Source organism: Bos javanicus, chromosome 23 (assembly GCF_032452875.1).
Source record: "Bos javanicus breed banteng chromosome 23, ARS-OSU_banteng_1.0, whole genome shotgun sequence".
Classification (NCBI taxonomy): Eukaryota; Metazoa; Chordata; class Mammalia; order Artiodactyla; family Bovidae; genus Bos; species Bos javanicus.
In genome coordinates this window covers 19951185-19969402 of record NC_083890.1, presented here as the reverse complement: position 1 = coordinate 19969402, position 18218 = coordinate 19951185, and the positions used below count along the sequence as shown (strand labels likewise).

At 41.4% G+C, this 18218-nt stretch overlaps 1 protein-coding gene across 5 annotated transcripts in view; it reads left to right on the top strand.

Moving 5' to 3' along the window:
* The window catches only part of PLA2G7 (phospholipase A2 group VII), a 38270-nt gene extending 21414 nt beyond the window's left edge, over positions 1-16856 (top strand). For all 5 annotated transcript variants that reach the window (XM_061398347.1, XM_061398351.1, XM_061398348.1 and 2 more), the window contains 10 exons: positions 1021-1142; positions 1593-1737; positions 3735-3828; positions 6402-6470; positions 7158-7284; positions 8300-8413; positions 9704-9795; positions 11130-11300; positions 15774-15922; positions 16604-16856. In XM_061398347.1, coding sequence (XP_061254331.1) covers positions 1021-1142; positions 1593-1737; positions 3735-3828; positions 6402-6470; positions 7158-7284; positions 8300-8413; positions 9704-9795; positions 11130-11300; positions 15774-15922; positions 16604-16746 — 1226 coding nt within the window. In that variant the 3' untranslated portion in view covers positions 16747-16856. The remainder of the gene's footprint in view (positions 1-1020; positions 1143-1592; positions 1738-3734; positions 3829-6401; positions 6471-7157; positions 7285-8299; positions 8414-9703; positions 9796-11129; positions 11301-15773; positions 15923-16603) is intronic.
* The last annotated feature ends 1362 nt before the right edge of the window (positions 16857-18218 follow it).

Sequence of the window (18218 nt, the reverse complement as noted above, 5' to 3'; positions counted from 1 at the left end):
TTTAGATCACTGAGGGTTTTTCTCACAGTGCCCAGGATCTTGGGGTTTAACTTGTACACCTATGAATCTCTCTGAGTTTCAATCCCCCAGTAGAGAAAAGAAGCCACCCCACACTGGAAGGCATTGTGGATTTATATATAACCTACAAACTGCCTTCCAGAAAGATTCCAATACATGCTCTCTTCAAGGAAAAACAACTGGTGGAAGGAAGGCATTGAAGGATTTGAAGACTTGCCTGGTGAGGTTCATACTTTAAATCCTTCCAGAAACTGTGTGAAGGATACAGTTGAAGGGGTCAGGATCCAAGGTGAACAGGATGTTCAGGAGAGATGGTAACTGTCTGGTCAAAAGCACTGAAGGTGTAAGCGAGACAGGTGAGCTAGCAGAGCAGAGACATACTGGAGAGAGAATGTGAAGCTAAAAACAAATGTTAGAAGTTGGAACTTGGTTGGATGTAGATGGCAAGGAAGAAACAGTTAGGAGAGTAGCATGATTCCTAGATTTCTGCCCTGGGATCCCCAGGCTATGGAATTCTGGAGTTGCAGGCTGTGTTGTTGGAGGGTGAAGTGGGGGAGTTGGGAGACAGTCATGTACTTTCACTCTGGACCATGGGCTTTGCTGTTCCGGTGGGAAGGTTGTCAGATGCAGATATCCAGTGGGAAGATGTGAGCCCAAATCTGAAATATCAGGTAAAGTTCATGTTTAGGAAAAACAGATTTAGGGAGTGGTCTTTAATATGCTCTGGATAGGAGTAGCAGGTAAGGGCAAAGCTACAAGGATTAGGAGGTGATGATGATCTTAAACATCTCAGGAGAAGGGGGATGTCGACTGCCATCTTTTTCCTCACCCAGTTCTTCACATGCAGAGGGTCTTCAATAACTATTTGTGTATTTTACTAGTTAGTGAAGAAATGAAGGCCAGAAACTATGGGTGGTCATTTGATTCCCTCCAAGTTTCTTGGCATAATCAAGTCTGGGGAGTCATGGATAACAAGCGAAATAATATTGACCTGTTTTCCAGCATGGGTCAGTAAGATACAAGCTCTGATGGCTGCCGCAAACATTGGTCAATCTAAAATCCCCAGAGGAAATGGATCTTATTCCGTCGGTTGTACAGACTTGATGTTTGATTACACTAATAAGGTAATGTTTTAATACCATTTATCCTTATATTCTAATATTGACTGTGGCTATGGTCCATAAGAAGGTTTTGAAAACTGACCCTGCTCTCACCTGAGAATGACTTATTTTGTCATTGGTATGATTTCATGGCAAGCCTTTGGCTGGTGATGCCATTCCTCAGGTCACTGCTGTCTTCAGATTAACTTATCCATAAACTCAGTTTTCCTCCCTTCTCTAATGTCTGAAACCAGGCTGCTCATACTTTCGTTTCATTCAAAGAGCATATTTTTCTCTTTCTATTCCTTTTGACTATATTCAGTCACCATGGCAACTTATCAAAAAAAGCTCTCTGGACCTCTTCAGGCACAATAGAGGTATTTGGGTCCCCACTAACTAAATATGCAAAACAGCTGTTGGAATAGGTTTGAGAAGCAACTTGACTAAAAGCACATTCATGTCCTTCCTCTACAGGGCACCTTCTTGCGTTTGTATTATCCATCTCAAGATGATGATCACTCCGACACCCTTTGGATCCCAAACAAAGAATATTTTTTGGGTCTTAGTAAATTTCTTGGAACACACTGGCTTGTGGGCAAAATTATGGGCTTATTCTTCGGTAAGATTTCTGTTGATCCTGCTTTGTAAGCTCTAGACTATAAGGAAAGCTTGAAAACAGCAAGAGTTTCAGGGAGTTAAAGATCAAAGTAGATTGTCTCCAGTCTAAACATCTCCTAAGATGACAAAGTATTACTTAAAAGACCAGGTGACTATCAGAGAATCAAGGGTTCTTGCTTTGTCTGTTCTGAATATGACAGGGTGGGTGGAGGGAGTGAAGGTATCAGACTTTCAGACAGGCTCCAACATCTTTCTATGGGTGGTCAGATTTTGCCTTCTTCCATTCTCTGTGGGGTCAATAATGTGATGAGAACAGCAATCGGGCTGGTGTGACCTCTCCCTTCTATGCTATGTGCTGAAGTGTATTTTACAGTTGGGCAAAGAGAGAAAGAAGGCAGAAGCCACCTTACCTCTCCATATCCTAAACCAAGGAGTGAAAGCTAATTTCTTATTTATCATAAATGAGGAACTCCACTCTCATTCCCATAACCACCCCCAAGGGGCCAGCCTCTCTCACTAAGACAATTGATGTGCATTCATCACTTAGTATGTCTACATTTCATTAATATTGGCTTTTGTCCTTTATCTGTTTCACCAGATACTACTCTTGACCTGGTGTTAACTACATCTTCAAATTTCCCCCTCAAAACTACCTACACCTTTTGGCATTCGTTTTAAACGTCTCCTTGGAGTTTTCTTAATAGCCCACTTTATATGAGAAATGATGAACATAATTACACATCTTCATGACGCTGAATCAGAGAAGGCAATGGCACCCTACTCCAATACTCTTGCCTGGAAAATCCCATGGACAGAGGAGCCTAGAAGGCTGAAGCCCATGGGGTCACTGAGGTCAGACACGACTGAGCAACTTCACTTTCACTTTTCACTTTCATGCATTGGAGAAGGCAATGGCAACCCACTCCAGTGTTCTTGCCTGGAGAATCCCAGGGACGGGGGAGCCTGGCAGGCTGCCATCTATGGGGTCTCACAGAGTTGGACACGTAAGTGACTTAGCAGCAGCAGCAGCATGATGCTGAATAGTTTATAGGTCACTGCTATAGCAATCTTTACATTCGGTTTCTGTGGGCACATCTCCATTGTGTTGATGAGAAAGTGGAACACAAATAATTGATGATAATGATGACCATAATAAGTGAGAAGTGAAGGAAAAGACCACGGCCTCCATTCTGAGCCCTTTACTATGTGACTGGATAGGTGTGCTTTACATATTGTTGTTGTTCAGTCGCTAAGTAGTGTCTGACTCTTTGCGACCCCATGGTCTGCAGCACGCCAGGCTTCCCTGTCCTCCACTGTTCCCAGAATTTGCCCAAGTTCATGTCAGTTGAGTCAATGATGCTATCTACATATATTCCCACTTCAATATGATTCTCACCAACCCCCCATGAGAGAGCTATATTTTCCTTCATTTTACTGAAGAAGACTCTGAGGCTCAGAGAGTTCTCTTGACCTGCACAAGGTCAGCAGCAACTCAGTGGCAGAACTTCATCCAAAGCCACATCTGAGGGTGAAGTCTGAGGTCTCCCCATCTTTCTCTTGACCTTGATCAAATTAGAGTTGGAGGAGTTTCCCATTTGAAGATTCTGAATCTCAGTTTAATGTTCCTGAGGTTTACTTGTTGTTTGGTTTCAGAACATTCCCTTTGAAGTTTTGCCAAGATCTGTGATTGATGATAAGGAGCAGCCTTTCTGAATACACCTCTCAGTAGGAAATGTCTCACCTCAAGTTCAGAGCTGACAGTGAGAACTAATAATTCATGATCGTATGGTCTTAAGAAAAAAAAACCAAGTGGTTCATGCCCATGCTTGGTGGTATCTAGTAGGAGACTTTTTTTTTTTTTTACATGAATTTACTATTGATGCATAAAAGAATAAATTCCATGGGTCAGGTTTTTATATTCAGGAGATGTAGGTTAAATTAACCAGCGATATTCAAGTCAGAAAAAGACACTAATTATCAACTCCCACTGCTCTCTAGGTTCAATGACAACTCCTGCAGCCTGGAATGCACATCTGAGGACTGGGGAAAAATACCCACTAATTATTTTTTCTCATGGTCTTGGAGCATTCAGGTAAAGTGTCAAGAGGCTGAACAATTTTAGCCTCCAGGGATCAATGACTGAATGCATTCCCCCTAAAAAAAATAGGGGGACAGCAGATTTTGGAGTGTCAGGCTGGTCCGAGTCCTGGGAGGACTTGGAGTTCCTTCAGAATTAGCTGTGATCTACGTACTAATCAGTCCTTAGCCTTGTCTTTTCCTGCCGCCAGCCCATGGAGACTAGCCTCACAACAGAGGAGAGGGGCGGTTGCAATTTGGGTGGTTGTCTTTCTATATAACAGTATTTACAGCCGGCTTCTCCGGGATCGGTTGCGTTACCGCACTGGACGCCTCGCGGCGCCCATAAAAAAAAAACCAAAAAAACAGTATTTACACTCTCAAAATCATTCACTGTATTAGTTCAGGTTCTCCAAGAAATAGACACCATGATTAGATTAGCTGTGAAAGGCATGTATTGGGAAATGCCCATGAAGGATAGAAGGGAAGGAGCAGAGAAGATGGGGAGAGATTTCAGCCTATGATGCAGGCTGGACAGTTGAGAAGGAGATGGGAAACAGAAGGACTGGGTATGAAGGGTATGAACGTGGTACAGTTCTAAGAAAAACTGGGCCAGGCTGATGGAGGTAGAGCTTGACCAAGACTTGCTCACCAGAGTCCTGCATCTCATAGGAAGGGACCTATGGTAAACACACGCCATGTCCTGTCACTGGAACCAACCTACAGGAAGTCTTGCTTTACTTGGATCCACTGGGGCAGGAGCTGGGTGGGCTCTTTAGTCAACTATGGTCTCTGGATTATGACAGGTAGCATGTTTTCATGGCTACCACCCCATCTACTTTTTTTCGACATTTTCTCAACTCCCTTCCCATCTTCTGCCTCAGGTTTGTAAGAATTTTAGAAAAGGAAAAGTGGCTTTTAGCTGGTAAAAAAAATCAGGTAGCATCTGCAATGAGAAATTTTCACTTGTTTAATTGTAGCCCAACTGGTTATTTGATTCCTATGAGACCAACGATTGGCATCTTAGACTCCGAGGACCACATTCAGCCTGCATCTGTGTATACGGTTTTATTGAAACACCAGCCACACTCATTTACTTTCCCCATTGTCTCTTCTAGTCTTGTGCTACAGCGGCAGAACTGAGTCTGATACAAATAACATAAGGCCCACAGAGCTGGAAGCAATTACTCTCTGGCTTTTTACAGAAAAGGTTTTGCTGATCCCTGTACTAGATGATTTTCCCTTCCTGAGATGGCCTTCCATCATCAGGAGTGGAAAACATGATACTCGCCGACCTCCTTTTTGTTCTTTAAGGCCATTTACTCTGGAATACATAAAAGGCAGGAGTTCCCTTTTGATCCAGTGGTTAAGACTTTGCCTTCAAATCCTGGGGGTGCAAGTTCAATCCCTGGTCAGGGAGTTAGGATCCCACACGCCTCGCGAACCAAACCAAACCAAACAAAAAACAGAGGCAATATTATAATGAATTCAACAAAGACTTTAAAAATGGTTCACATTAAAAAAAAAAAAAAAGAATACATGATAGGAGAAGAAGATTGTGCAGAACCAAGATGTGGAAGGGATTCTAAATGTAGTTGCTTATTAGCATATGACTCTTCAACCATCTCACCCTATCTAGTCATTTACCTAACAGCTGACTTGTGTTTGGTATTTCCACTGTTTTAGACATGGTTATAAGCACTGAACATGTGTTAACTTACTAAATCCTTATAATAATCCCACCAGGTCCCAGATGTTATAACATCACCCTTCTGCAGGTAAAGAACCAAGGCAGAGAGAAGATAATGTGATTTATCCCAGGTAGACAGCTAGTAAGTGAAGGAGCCAGGATCCAATAACCTGCGGTGGTCAGAGTGTAGGAACTGGTGTCTTAAGCATCACATTGTACAACCTGCCTATGTTAGTATTTTCTTATCATGACCTAGTAACTGGGACTTCCCTGGTGGTACAGTGGTTAAGGCTCTGTGCTTCCAACAGGGACGTGAGTTCAATCCCTGGCCAGGGAACTAAAGTCCCCATGCCACTTGGTGTAGCCAAAAAATGAAAAAAAAAAAAAATAATAACAACAACCAAAAAACCTTATAATTATTCTAAAGCCAAGACTTTATTATCTGTCCCCACCAATGAGGACAGGAATGGAGTAATGTAAGTATTTAAAGTCATGTAACTGGAAACAGGCAGAGCCAAGATTTAAACTCAGAACTCTCAAAGGCAATATTTATAATCACTGCACCAGTGTTTCTCAGCCTTGGTACCCTGTATGCTTTGGACTGGATCATTTCCTGTTGTGGAGGTAGTCCTGTACATCAGAGAATGGTTTTAGCAGTATCTCTACCCACTGGACGGCAGTAATATACCCCCCACTACTCCTGATAATGAAAATACCTCCAGACCTTGTCAAATATCCCCAGAGGACTAAAATCAGCCCCCTTTGAGAACCACAGCCCTATGCTTTACCCCAGGGCACTCCTACCGGGGGATAATTACCATCCAATTCCCAGGTTTTATTTGTGGATCCCTTGTAATTGTGACTGGTAGTTGAATGCTTCTCTCATTTTTGTTTTGAAGGACGATTTATTCTGCTATTGGCATTGACCTGGCATCCCACGGGTTTATAGTTGCTGCTGTAGAACACAGGTACGTCACTTGGTATGTGGCTGAGCTCTACCTTTCTTAAAGGTTTATACAAAGTACTGTTAGAGGGAATTCCTTGGTGGTGCAGTGGTTGGGACCCATTCTCACTGTCGAGGACCTGTGTTCAATGCCTGGTGGGGAACGAAAATCCTATAAGCTGTGCCACTCAGCAGGAAAAAAAAAAATACTGATACAGTTGTCAACTATGGTTACCCATGACTGAGAAGAAAAGGAGACTGAATTAGATTGTCGTGTATATAAAAAACAGCTAACATTTCTAGAGTTCGTGTTCATATACCATTATTGAGCTCATCATTGTGTTCATTGAGTGCTGTGTTCATATACCATCTCATTTAATCTTCTTAACAATCCTTTAAGATGTTACTATCACTGTTTCAAGGGAGGCAGAATATGAAGCCGAGGAAGGGTAATTTGCCCCAAACTACACAGCTAGTAAGTGGTGGTGCTGGGATCTGATTTGGGAGAGAATGTTCCACTCCAGGGTCTCCCAGAATTGTGAAGACAGAGTGCCTTCTTTACAGGCAACAATGTCTTTTTCTTAGAACTCCCTTGGGGGCCTCTTTGATTTAAAAAAAAAATGTAGAGTTGGAAGAAGGGAAGTCAGAAAGAGTCAAGGATGGGAGTGAGGAACATGCGTGATACAAGTCATTGATTCTGTTTGTATTGCAGAGATGGCTCTGCATCCTCGACATACTATTTCAAGGACCAGTCTGCTGTAGAAATAGGCAACAAGTCTTGGCTCTATCTCAGAACCCTGAAGCGAGGAGAGGAGGAGTTTCCTTTACGAAATGAGCAGGTATGTTGAGGAAGAGAAGAGGTGGCACGCCTACACCAAAAGGTGTAGGTGAAATGATGACATTTGTTCATTTAATTATCTTACATTGGGCAGACTGCACCCCTAGGTCTCCTTACTTCCCATTCCCAAAAGATATGTCAAAAGATTCCCTGAGTGATCAAATTCCCTTAATGAAATATCTGGATCGCAGTAAAAACAAAGACCAACATGAAAATCCTAGGAGATGACTGAATACTCAGAATTCTTTTGTGTTAGAACTAAAGTCTACTTTTCACTGAGGTGATAGAGAATATTATTAAGAGTTCAGGCCTTAGAATGCAACTTTCTTTGTTTGAATCCTGATACCATTACTCTGCAGGTGCAGTGGGCTTATCTTGGACAAGTTACTTATTCTTTTTGTTTTGTTTCCATGCTTTATCTGTTATGAAATAATGAACTTAACAGTATGTTATATGAGGCTTTGAGGGAGACCAAGTGAATTAAAGCATGTTGTTTTCTACCCCTGTGCCAAGCTTTATGGCTTCCCAGGTGGCTCAATGGTAAAGAATCCACCTGCAATGCAGGAGACCCGGGTTTGATCCCTGGGTTGGAACCCACTCCAGTATTCTTGCCTGGGAAATCCCATGGACGGAGGAGCCTGGTGGGCTACAGTCCTTGGAGTCACAAAAGAGTTGGACACGACTGAGCGACTGAACAACAAGCCAGACTTTATAGTGGGTGCTTTTACATGGATTATTGCACTTAATCCCACCTGCATTTCACTGAGGTGGACATTATTAGACAATAAATGGAAGCCCAGAGAGGTTAAGCAAATCCTCTGAGGTCACACAGTGGGTAAGCAACAGAGCCAGGATCTAGACTAAGCGATAACCACCTTCAAAGCTGGTGCCTGGGTCATTATGTAGGTTGTGTTCTATAGGCAACCAAATTCTTTCCCTGTATTTCACCCTCTACACAAACTTTAAGTGTTACAGCTTTTTACTTTGTCATGTCCTTCTTACAATCATCCTATTAGTTACGGCAACGAGCAAAGGAATGTTCTCAAGCTCTCAGTTTGATTCTGGACATTGATCACGGGAGGCCAGTGACGAATGTACTAGATTTAGAGTTTGATGTGGAACAGCTGAAGGTGAGCTTAAAAAAAATTCATTTTCCCTTGGCCTGGATGTCTTTGTTGCTCTTATTATTGTCTGTTTTACTGCTGTAATACAAGGTACAACATGATAAAGGGCTGCAAAAAAAAAAAAAAAAAAAAGAGTACTGGGAAAGTATTCCAACAATGAGAAATGCATTAGGTTGAACTACGTGTACATTTGCCACCAGCCACCTTTGATCTACAAAAAAAAAAAAAATGGTAATTTCGTATGTTCAATATAATATAAACAGTGGAAGTATTGTAATTTCTTGGGCAGCTCCTGCATCTTTTTGAACTTGATCCTGAAACACTGGTCAAAAGTTTTAGACAAAATGTTGGGGTAGGGTGGAAGAACATCACAGTGGATAGTGTGCTTGAAGACTCAGAAGTGTGTGGGGGTGTGGAATACAAGGAAGGGAACAAACTAAGATGATGGTCTGTCCTCTGGAGTATGAGTCATTTGTGTCATTCAACTAGCCACTCCTATCTCCATGGCTTTGGACGTGTGGTCCCCTTGGCCTGACTCCCCGTCCTCCTGACTTAGACCTGCTAAATCATCAACCTAAGTCAGGCATCTCCTTATCCATGAAGCTTGCCTGGACCCCACTGCCCATCTGGACTGGGCTAGCCATCTATCACACATGCTCCTTGGCACCTCCTTACCTCATCTGCATTGTGTATCTGTAACTCCTTCCCCAGTAGACTAGGAACTCATGGGAAATGAACTGCAGTGCCTGGCGCAGAGCGGGTGTTGAATAAATACTCAGAGAATGGACAAAGTCATGAATGTGGAGTGCGGGAGAGGGAGCCATCAGCAATGACATTGATGTTGCAAGTGTGGGTGATGAAGAAAGCCGTGAAGTTCACTTCTTTATTTGAGGTTTTTGTTTGTTTTTCTTTTGGTGCTGAAACCAAAGAAGTTTTTGTATATATATATATATATATAAAACTTATATATATGTTTTATAAGTATATATATATATGTTTTATAAGTATTATATATATAACATGTTTTTAAATAGAAGTGTTCGTGTGTATGTGTGTATATATATATATATATATATATAGAGAGAGAGAGAGAGAGAGAGAGAGAGAGGCAAGTATGTATATGTACATATGTGTGGGTGTGTGGGTGCATGTGAGTGTGTATATATTTCTTTTCTAAGAATCAAGGTACTTAACCGTGCCTGTGAAATAATAATCTTGTGATTTACAAAATCTCTGCCTATCCTCTGAACAGCCTGTGAGATATTTATGCATTTATATCATGCTTTTTTCACATAGGACTCTATTGATAGGGATAAAATAGCCGTTATTGGACATTCTTTTGGTGGAGCCACAGTTATTCAGACTCTTAGTGAAGACCAGAGATTCAGGTAAGAGAATAAGGCTGAGAGAGAGAATGCTAAGTTATTGGAACAGGGGGAAGTGATAACACATGTGATATTGAATGTATCGTTCTTAGTGAGGAAGAGATCTTTTGGAGTTCACAAGTCCATTCTTCTTCCTCCATAAAATCCTTCACATGAATTTTCCTAAATAGAAACATTGACTTTGGCTATTGAAAATTCTCCCCATCTCTGTTTTTCCTCATTATTATTTATCTGTTCAAGGGCTTATCATTTTCATTTGGAAATTTATCTTTATATATACATATTATCTGTGGCATAATGATAATAATGTTGTCATCTTATACTATTTTCTAGATTCCCCAATTGGCAGGGCATTAAAAAAAAACTGTTTTACATTTAATTTATTGACAGTAATTCACATTTACACTATCTAGCTCCAGGTTTTCATACATGAAATTTTTACTGAGAACATACCACCCACCTCCAAACTTTTATTCTTTGTATCTCAGCTTTGACATCCTTTTCTCTCAGAAGTTGACTCCAATTCTATGTTAGATGGGTAGGGCATTTTTAAATTATTATTTTTTCCATCTTTAAGGTTGAGCATGGGATAAAATTGCATAGCTACTGGAGTGGAAGTCAGGACCCCAGTCTTCTAACTTGAAGGAACATTTTCTTTCTTGAAGTGTTTCATCCCAAGCTGATGAGATCATGTAGAATCGACCATGTAGAAAGTAGACAGGATCATGCGTGAAACTTTAGCTCACATTTCTTAAAAGCTATTTCAACATAAGAAGATCCTCTTCTTTCATCCATTTAGCACATAAAATAGTCTCCAAAAGGCCAAGAAACATTGGATAACTTAACTTTAAAAAAAGAAAATGAATTACATTTTCAAATGATATACTCCATATGCTTTTCTTCAACTCTCCCAGAGGAAACATCTTTACACACAAAGGAAAGAGTCTAACGGTTACTCAGAAAGATATAATGATGAGTACATGACAGGGTCCAGAAGAACTAGAAAGACAGGGGCAATAGTGTATAGACTGTATTTTTTCAGACACTCCACAATTTTATAGAATTACTTATTTTAAAATTTATCTTGAAGGATGACAAAAAAATTTTTAACGTTTTTAAGGGTTGTAATTCTCAAATGCCTCCTAAAGAAAATAGTGATTTTATTACAAGTTTGCTGCCTTGCAAAGCTAATGATATCCCCTTCCCACACTGAAGGGTAATACCTCTTCCGCCCAGTGAGATCACCCATAACAAACCAGTGAGGTGTTTGTCTCTGAATCCCTGTGATATTAGAAATCCCTGTATGCGGGCAGCATGTAACCAGCCTTCTTCCATAGGTGTGGCATTGCTCTGGATGCATGGATGTTTCCCGTGGGTGATGAAGTATATTCCAGAATTCCTCAACCCCTCTTTTTTATCAACTCGGAACGATTCCAATACCCTTCTAATATCATAAGAATGAAAAAATGCTTCTTACCTGATAGAGAACGAAAAATGATTACAATCAGGTGAGTATCAGTAAGTGACATTACATCATCTGAAACGGAAACCTGAAACTGGGATACACAATCCGTTAATATCACTGAGTAGCTAGTCTAGAATTGTTCAGTTTGTCGTTTAGACTTGGAATAAGGGAGACTATTAGGTGATCTCAGTTTCCAAGTGCATTTAGACTTCCTCTTTTTAAAATGTACTTTTTTTGAGTAGTGTTTGTATATATCGTGCATATACTGATAATTAAAATTTGCATCAGGATGCATGCTACTGCTATCTGAATATAAGAGCAGCCTACACATTTTTAGGACTGGGGTAGAACTGTACAAAAAAGATCTTCACGACCCAGATAATCACGATGGTGTGATCACTCATCTAGAGCCAGACATCCTGGAATGTGAAGTCAAGTGGGCCTTAGGAAGCATAAGGAACAAAGCTAGTGGATGTGATGGAATTCCAGCTGAGCTATTTCAAATCCTGAAAGATGATGCTGTGAAAGTGCTGCACTCAATATGCCAGCAAATTTGGAAAACTCAGCAGTGGCCACAGGACTGGAAAATGTCAGTTTTCATTCCAATCCCAAAGAAAGGCAATGCAAAAGAATGCTCAAACTATCGCACAATTGCACTCATCTCACATGCTAGTAAAGTAATGCTCAAAATTCTCCAAGCCAGGCTTCAGCAATATGTGAACCATGAACTTCCTGATATACAAGCTGGTTTTAGAAAAGGCAGAGGAACCAGAGATCAAATTGCCAACATCTGCTGGATCATCGAAAAAGCAAGAGAGTTCCAGAAAAACATCTATTTCTGCTTTATTGACTATGCCAAAGCCTTTGACTGTGTGGATCACAATAAACTGTGGAAAATTCTGAAAGAGATGGGAATACCAGACCACCTGACCTGCTTCTTGAGACATCTGTATGCAGGTCAGGAAGCAACAGTTAGAACTGGACATGGAACAACAGACTGGTTCCAAATAGGAAAAGGAGTACGTCAAGGCTGTATATTGTCACCCTGCTTATTTAACTTCTATGCAGAGTACATCATGAGAAATGCTGGGCTGGAAGAAGCACAAGCTGGAATCAAGATTGCCGGGAGAAATATCAATAACCTCAGATATGCAGATGACACCACCCTTATGGCAGAAAGTGAAGAGGAACTAAAAAGCCTCTTGATGAAAGTAAAAGTGGAGAGTGAAAAATTTGGCTTAAAGCTCAACATTCAGAAAATGAAGATCATGGCATCTGGTCCCATCACTTCATGGGAAATAGATGGGGAAACAGTAGAAACAGTGTCAGACTTTATCTTTTTGGGCTCCAAAATCACTGCAGATGGTGACTGCAGCCATGAAATTAAAAGACGCTTATTCCTTGGAAGGAAAGTTATGACCAACCTAGAGAGCGTATTCAAAAGCAGAGACATTACTTTGCCAACAAAGGTCCATCTAGTCAAGGCTATGGTTTTTCCTGTGGTCATGTATGGATGTGAGAGTTGGACTGTGAAGAGGGCTGAGCGCCGAAGAATTGCTGCTTTTGAACTGTGGTGTTGGAGAAGACTCTTGAGAGTCCCTTGGACTGCAAGGAGATCCAACCAGTCCATTTTGAAGGAGATCAGCCCTGGGATTTCTTTGGAGGGAATGATGCTAAAGCTGAAACTCCAGTACTTTGGCTACCTCATGTGAAGAATTGACTCATTGGAAAAGACTCTGATGCTGGGAGGGATTGAGGGCAGGAGGAGAAGGGGACGACAGAGGATGAGATGGCTGGATGGCATCACTGACTCGATGGACGTGAGTCTGAGTGAACTCTGGGAGTTGGTGATGGACAGGGAGGCCTGGCGTGCTGCGATTCATGGGGTCACAAAGAGTCGGACATGACTGAGCGACTGAACTGAACTGAACTGAGGGGGAAGTATTCCATCATTAGGCTTGGCTTAGAACATTTTTTTTTTTTTTAAGTAAGATGATCTGCTGAGACCTGCTGTGTGTTTACTCGTTTGGTAAGTATATGAATTTATTAATTTCCAAAGCTATAATGGGATCCCTTTGAGAGTTGACAATATACTTATATCATGGATAAAAAAGAATTCCCATAGGGTTTTGAACTCATAGTGAGATGTTACAAAAACTGGGCTTCTACTTTTGTCTGAAACCTGATTTACTTAGAAGGGCAGAGAAGAGGCGCCAGGAAGTAAACACACACCGTAAAGGCAATAAACACTCTGGAGACAGAACGGAGGGATCTTTTCTAAGTGAAAGTGAAAGTGTTAGTTGCTCAATAGTGTCTGACTCTTGTGACCGCAAGGACTGTAGATCACCAGGCTCCTCTGTCCATGGAATTCTCCAGGCTAGAATACTGGAGTGGGTAGCCGTTCCCTTCTCCAGAGGATCTTCTCAACCCAGGAATCAAACCTGGATCTGCCCTTTGCAGGCAGATTCTTTACAGTCTTTGAGCCACCAAGTAAGGTGCTCATAAAACGCTGCTTAGAAGAAATGGTGGTACAGTTGGGTCTTAAAGAATCAAAAGACTTTAGATAGATGGTGAGAAAGGACCCAGATATTTAAGGTAAGGAGGTCAATTTAGCTTATTGGTATATGCAAGTCTATTTAATTCTAAAACAGAAATAGTAGAGAATACTCAACCTTCCTTATTAGGCTATCACTCTGTCCGTTTTTTCCCTTCTCTGCTTCCCTGTCCTGACTTCTGTTTACTCTGACTTCTGCAATCTGTCTTCCTGACCTTGGCAGTGAGCTGAAGCTGGCCCCACTAAGGATACAGATGGCCCCGTTGCTATTGGCAGTGTCAGCCCTTCTCTCTGCATCCCTCCCACCTGTGGACTACCCCTATTTCTCCTCCCTTGGGCACCACAACTCCATTCTCTTGCGCTTCTCACATCCTGTAGACGGCTCCCTTCTTTTCTCCTCTACATGCTCCTTCTCTTCAGGCCCTCTCTCCACTGCGGGTGGCATTCAGGGTTCTGTTTTCAGCTGTCTCGTGGCCCTGACTCTGTTTACCTCCTACTTTTGACTCAAAGTTTGGATTGGGATGTGGGAAACACTGAGCAGAGTTCTGGGCTCTAGTTTGAGTAGAGATAACTAAAATAATAGGGGTTTGCTTAAAAGTAGCAAAGTAAAGAGGAAGAATGACATTGGGTGGGGCTGGAAAGGTATTTTTTGTTCTGTTTTTTACATTTTCTTGGCTGCACCACATAACATGCGGGATCTTAGTTCCCAGATCAAACTCACGCCCCTTGCATTGGAAGCAGGGTGCCTTAACCACTGGACCACCAGGGGAGTCCCTGGAACGGGTGTGTTTTAACCTTTAGATATATGTGTCTGGTCACAAATTGGAAAAGTACAGAATTTGTATTCAATGTATTATCAGTGAAATCTATGGAGGAGCTGAGACTGCAAAGTGAGAGAAGAATTGGTCTGAAAATAGAATCTTGAGGATTTAGGGGATGAACCAGTGAAGAACAGAATAGTTCAGGCAGAGGAGGAAAGATGTGATGTCAAGGAAATAAAGCGGGGGAAAAAATGCAAGAAAATCAAATGTCAAATGCCCAGAGATGGTAAAAACTATGCATTAAAAGTGGCTGTTCTATTTGATGTTTGAAAGTTGCTACGTTGTGTCTGACTCTTTGCAACCCCACGGACTATGCAGTCCATGGAATTCTCCAGGCTGGAATACTGGAGAGGGTATCCTTTCCTTCTCCAGGGGATCTTCCCAGCCCAGGGATTGAACCCAGGTCTCCCGCATTGCAGGCAGATTCTTTACCAGCTGAGCCACAAGTTCATCGATTAGCAATATTTATGAAGTGCTTTGCAGTTTAAATAATACAAGGCAAATTTTTGCTTGTCTTTTAATCTACTTAATCCAAAGCTGAAATACAAAGTGTTTTGCTCAACAGCAAATAGAGATCCAGTTAAGTGTGGTGGTAAGGGGGCAGGATTCTGGCTCTGGGTTTAAAGACTGTCAACATAAAAAGCATTCCATCTACTCAAATCAGAAGTGACCTACAAAGCAGAAATCAACTGTTCTAAAACCAAGATGCCAAGCAAGACAGGAATCTTTGTCTTATTTGTCTGGAGGGAAGGATGCTTACATACTCGTGTGTGCATACTAAGTCGCTGAGTCATGTCTGACTCTTTGCAACCTCATGGACTGTAGCCCACCAGGCTCCTCTCCCCATGGGATTCTCCAGGCAAGAATACTGGAGTGGGTTACCAAGCCCTCCTCCAGGGGATCTTCCAGACCCAGGGACCAAACCCCCGTCTGTCTCCTGCATTGGCAGGAGGGTTCTTTACCACTAGAACCACCTCTCATACCCCTAAATGAACAGTCTTGTGACCCTTGAGTACATATAGGGAGATCAGATTTACAAGTTTTGTTTCCTTGGTTTTTGGCCAGCATCTTTCCTGCACCTTAACTACAAAAATAATATTGTCTAACAAAGTGATTTGCGGATAACTCCTTTCTCTTTCAGGGGTTCGGTCCATCAGAATTTTGTTGACTTCACTTTTGCCACTAGCAAAATAATTGGCTACCTATTCACACTGAAAGGAGACATCGATTCCAATGTAGCCATCAGCCTTAGCAACAAAGCTTCCTTAGCGTTCTTACAAAAACATTTAGGTAAGATACGGCATCTTCTTTCCCGACATAGACCGGATGATTCTCAGGACAAAACTATCTATCCTAATTCATGTGCATGTGGCTCAGTCATGTCTGACTTTTTGTGACCCTGTGCAGCCTGCCAGGCCCCTCTGTCCATGGCATTCTCCAGGTAAGAATACTGGAGTGGGTTGCCATGCCCTCCTCCAGGGGATCTTCCCAACCCAGAAGACCAAACTTGGGTCTCTTGCATTAGCAGGCGGGTTTTTTTTTTTTTTTTTTTACCACTGAGGCACCTGGGAAGCCCTACCTTAGCGTAAGTCCTATTTTAACGGTTCCCAGTTGGTTTACAACGTAACACTGCAGTCAATCAGTTGGAAAACAATTTGCTGTTTTGCGTACTGTGTCATAGGAAGCAAGCCTGCCTGTTAGAGCTAACAGTATTTCAGTGAAGCGGGGGCGGGGACGGGGTGGGGGGGGGGGCGCGGCGAGGTAGCGGGCAGGGATTTCCATGCTCAGACAGCACGGGGCCTCAATCCTCTCATTCAGATGTTGCAGCTATCTCGTGCTCACAGAGGGCTTGTCCACTCCTTAATCCTGACGTGGTGTGTGTGGTTTGTGAGGCTAGGATGCCCCCTAGAGGCACTGAGCTGTTTAGTGCTCTCAAAAGTTGAATATGTTTATGACGTTTCTATCTTACAGGACTTCAGAAAGATTTTGATCAGTGGGATTCTTTAGTTGAAGGCGAAGATCACAATCTTATTCCAGGGACCAACATTAACACAACCAACCACCAAGCCACTCTGCAGAACTCCACAGGAATAGAGAGACCAAATTTAGATTAAAAGAGCTTTTTAAAAAGTTTTGTTTACGAACTTGTCTAAAAGTGTGTGTGTGTATGATTTAAATGTATTTTCTCAAATAGCTCATATTAAAAAATGTAGGCTATACCACAGTAGTGACTGAAGCTTGTATTATTTTTTTTCCCTTTAAATTTAGAAAAAGACAGCTACATATGAAAATCATAGCAGCCTAAATTTTAATTTTACTAAAGTGATCCTTTTTCACAGTAAAAAAACTGATTTTACATTAGTTCAACAGGCACATATAATAAAACTGGCACAAGGCCACTGGAAATGTGTTACAGTGACCTAACACTCCTAAAAATATAATAAAAACATTTTCTTGCCTCTTTTTTTTTCTGTTACAGGCTACAGAATTGAGTTTTAGCATTATGGTCTGCTATGTAGGATTTGGCAGTGGTTCCATTTGACTCCGGGTCACAGTAAGAAAAAGTAGACCAAGTGGATAATAAAGCCATTGCTTTAACTGTGGAATTAGCGCTAGAGCGCAATTTCAATAAGATGACCACACAGGGATGGACACTGGTGACGAAACAAAGGCAGCAGATTAAAGAAAGCTGGTAATTTGCTTGCATTCACTTTGTTTACCTCAGAGATACTGTTTACTAAAGAAAGGTGCAAATGAGTGGCCCTCGATTCCAGCCATCACACATAAAGTTACCGATTCACCCATAGGCTGTGAAGGATATAAAGGGAGAGAATATAGGTGTGTGGATGGCTGATACGTTTTGCTGTCCAGTAGAAATTAACACAGCACTGTACTCCAATAATAATTAATTAAAAACAGGAAAACAGGAAAAGTGAAAAAAAAAAAAAAGATCAAGATTCAACTTTGAAGAAATTCCAGTTTTGCTAACTTAAAAAGAAAAGGCCATAATTTTCACTGCTTCATGTTCCATGAGTGTTATTTAATGGATCTTTTTAATTTTATATGGAATAATAAAAGGAGAAAAACACAATAAATGGAGGTAAAAAGATCACTGAAAGATTTGCACACTTCCGCCTCTGGGAGTCATGGAAAATGTGTTTTGTTTCCCAAGCAGTGTAAACACTTCTGCCACTCACCAGTCAAGTATATTTGGGTCTAAGAATGGTCTTGTTCCTATGAATGCTGCATAATGGATTTTCACGAAAGCCAGTGAGAACAAGGATAATCAGTACTTAGTAAGCAAGCCTGGTTAACTATTCTATGCCTATACCTTTTGCCTTGTTAATAAGTAACTGCATTTTCTGATTTGGCACTCAGGCCTACCTTAATGTTTTAATGTGCAAAATCACTCATTTTGAGAAATATAATTTCTCCTATAACTGTTCAGAGTAAATATTTTTAAATGAAGAGTTAAAATTTTTTATCATGAAACTGATGGCTTTCTATAAGCTGGCCTTCATACATCTTCTCTGACCTTTGCTCCCAGGAATTAATTCACAACTACAAGTCCTACATGAATGAGCCG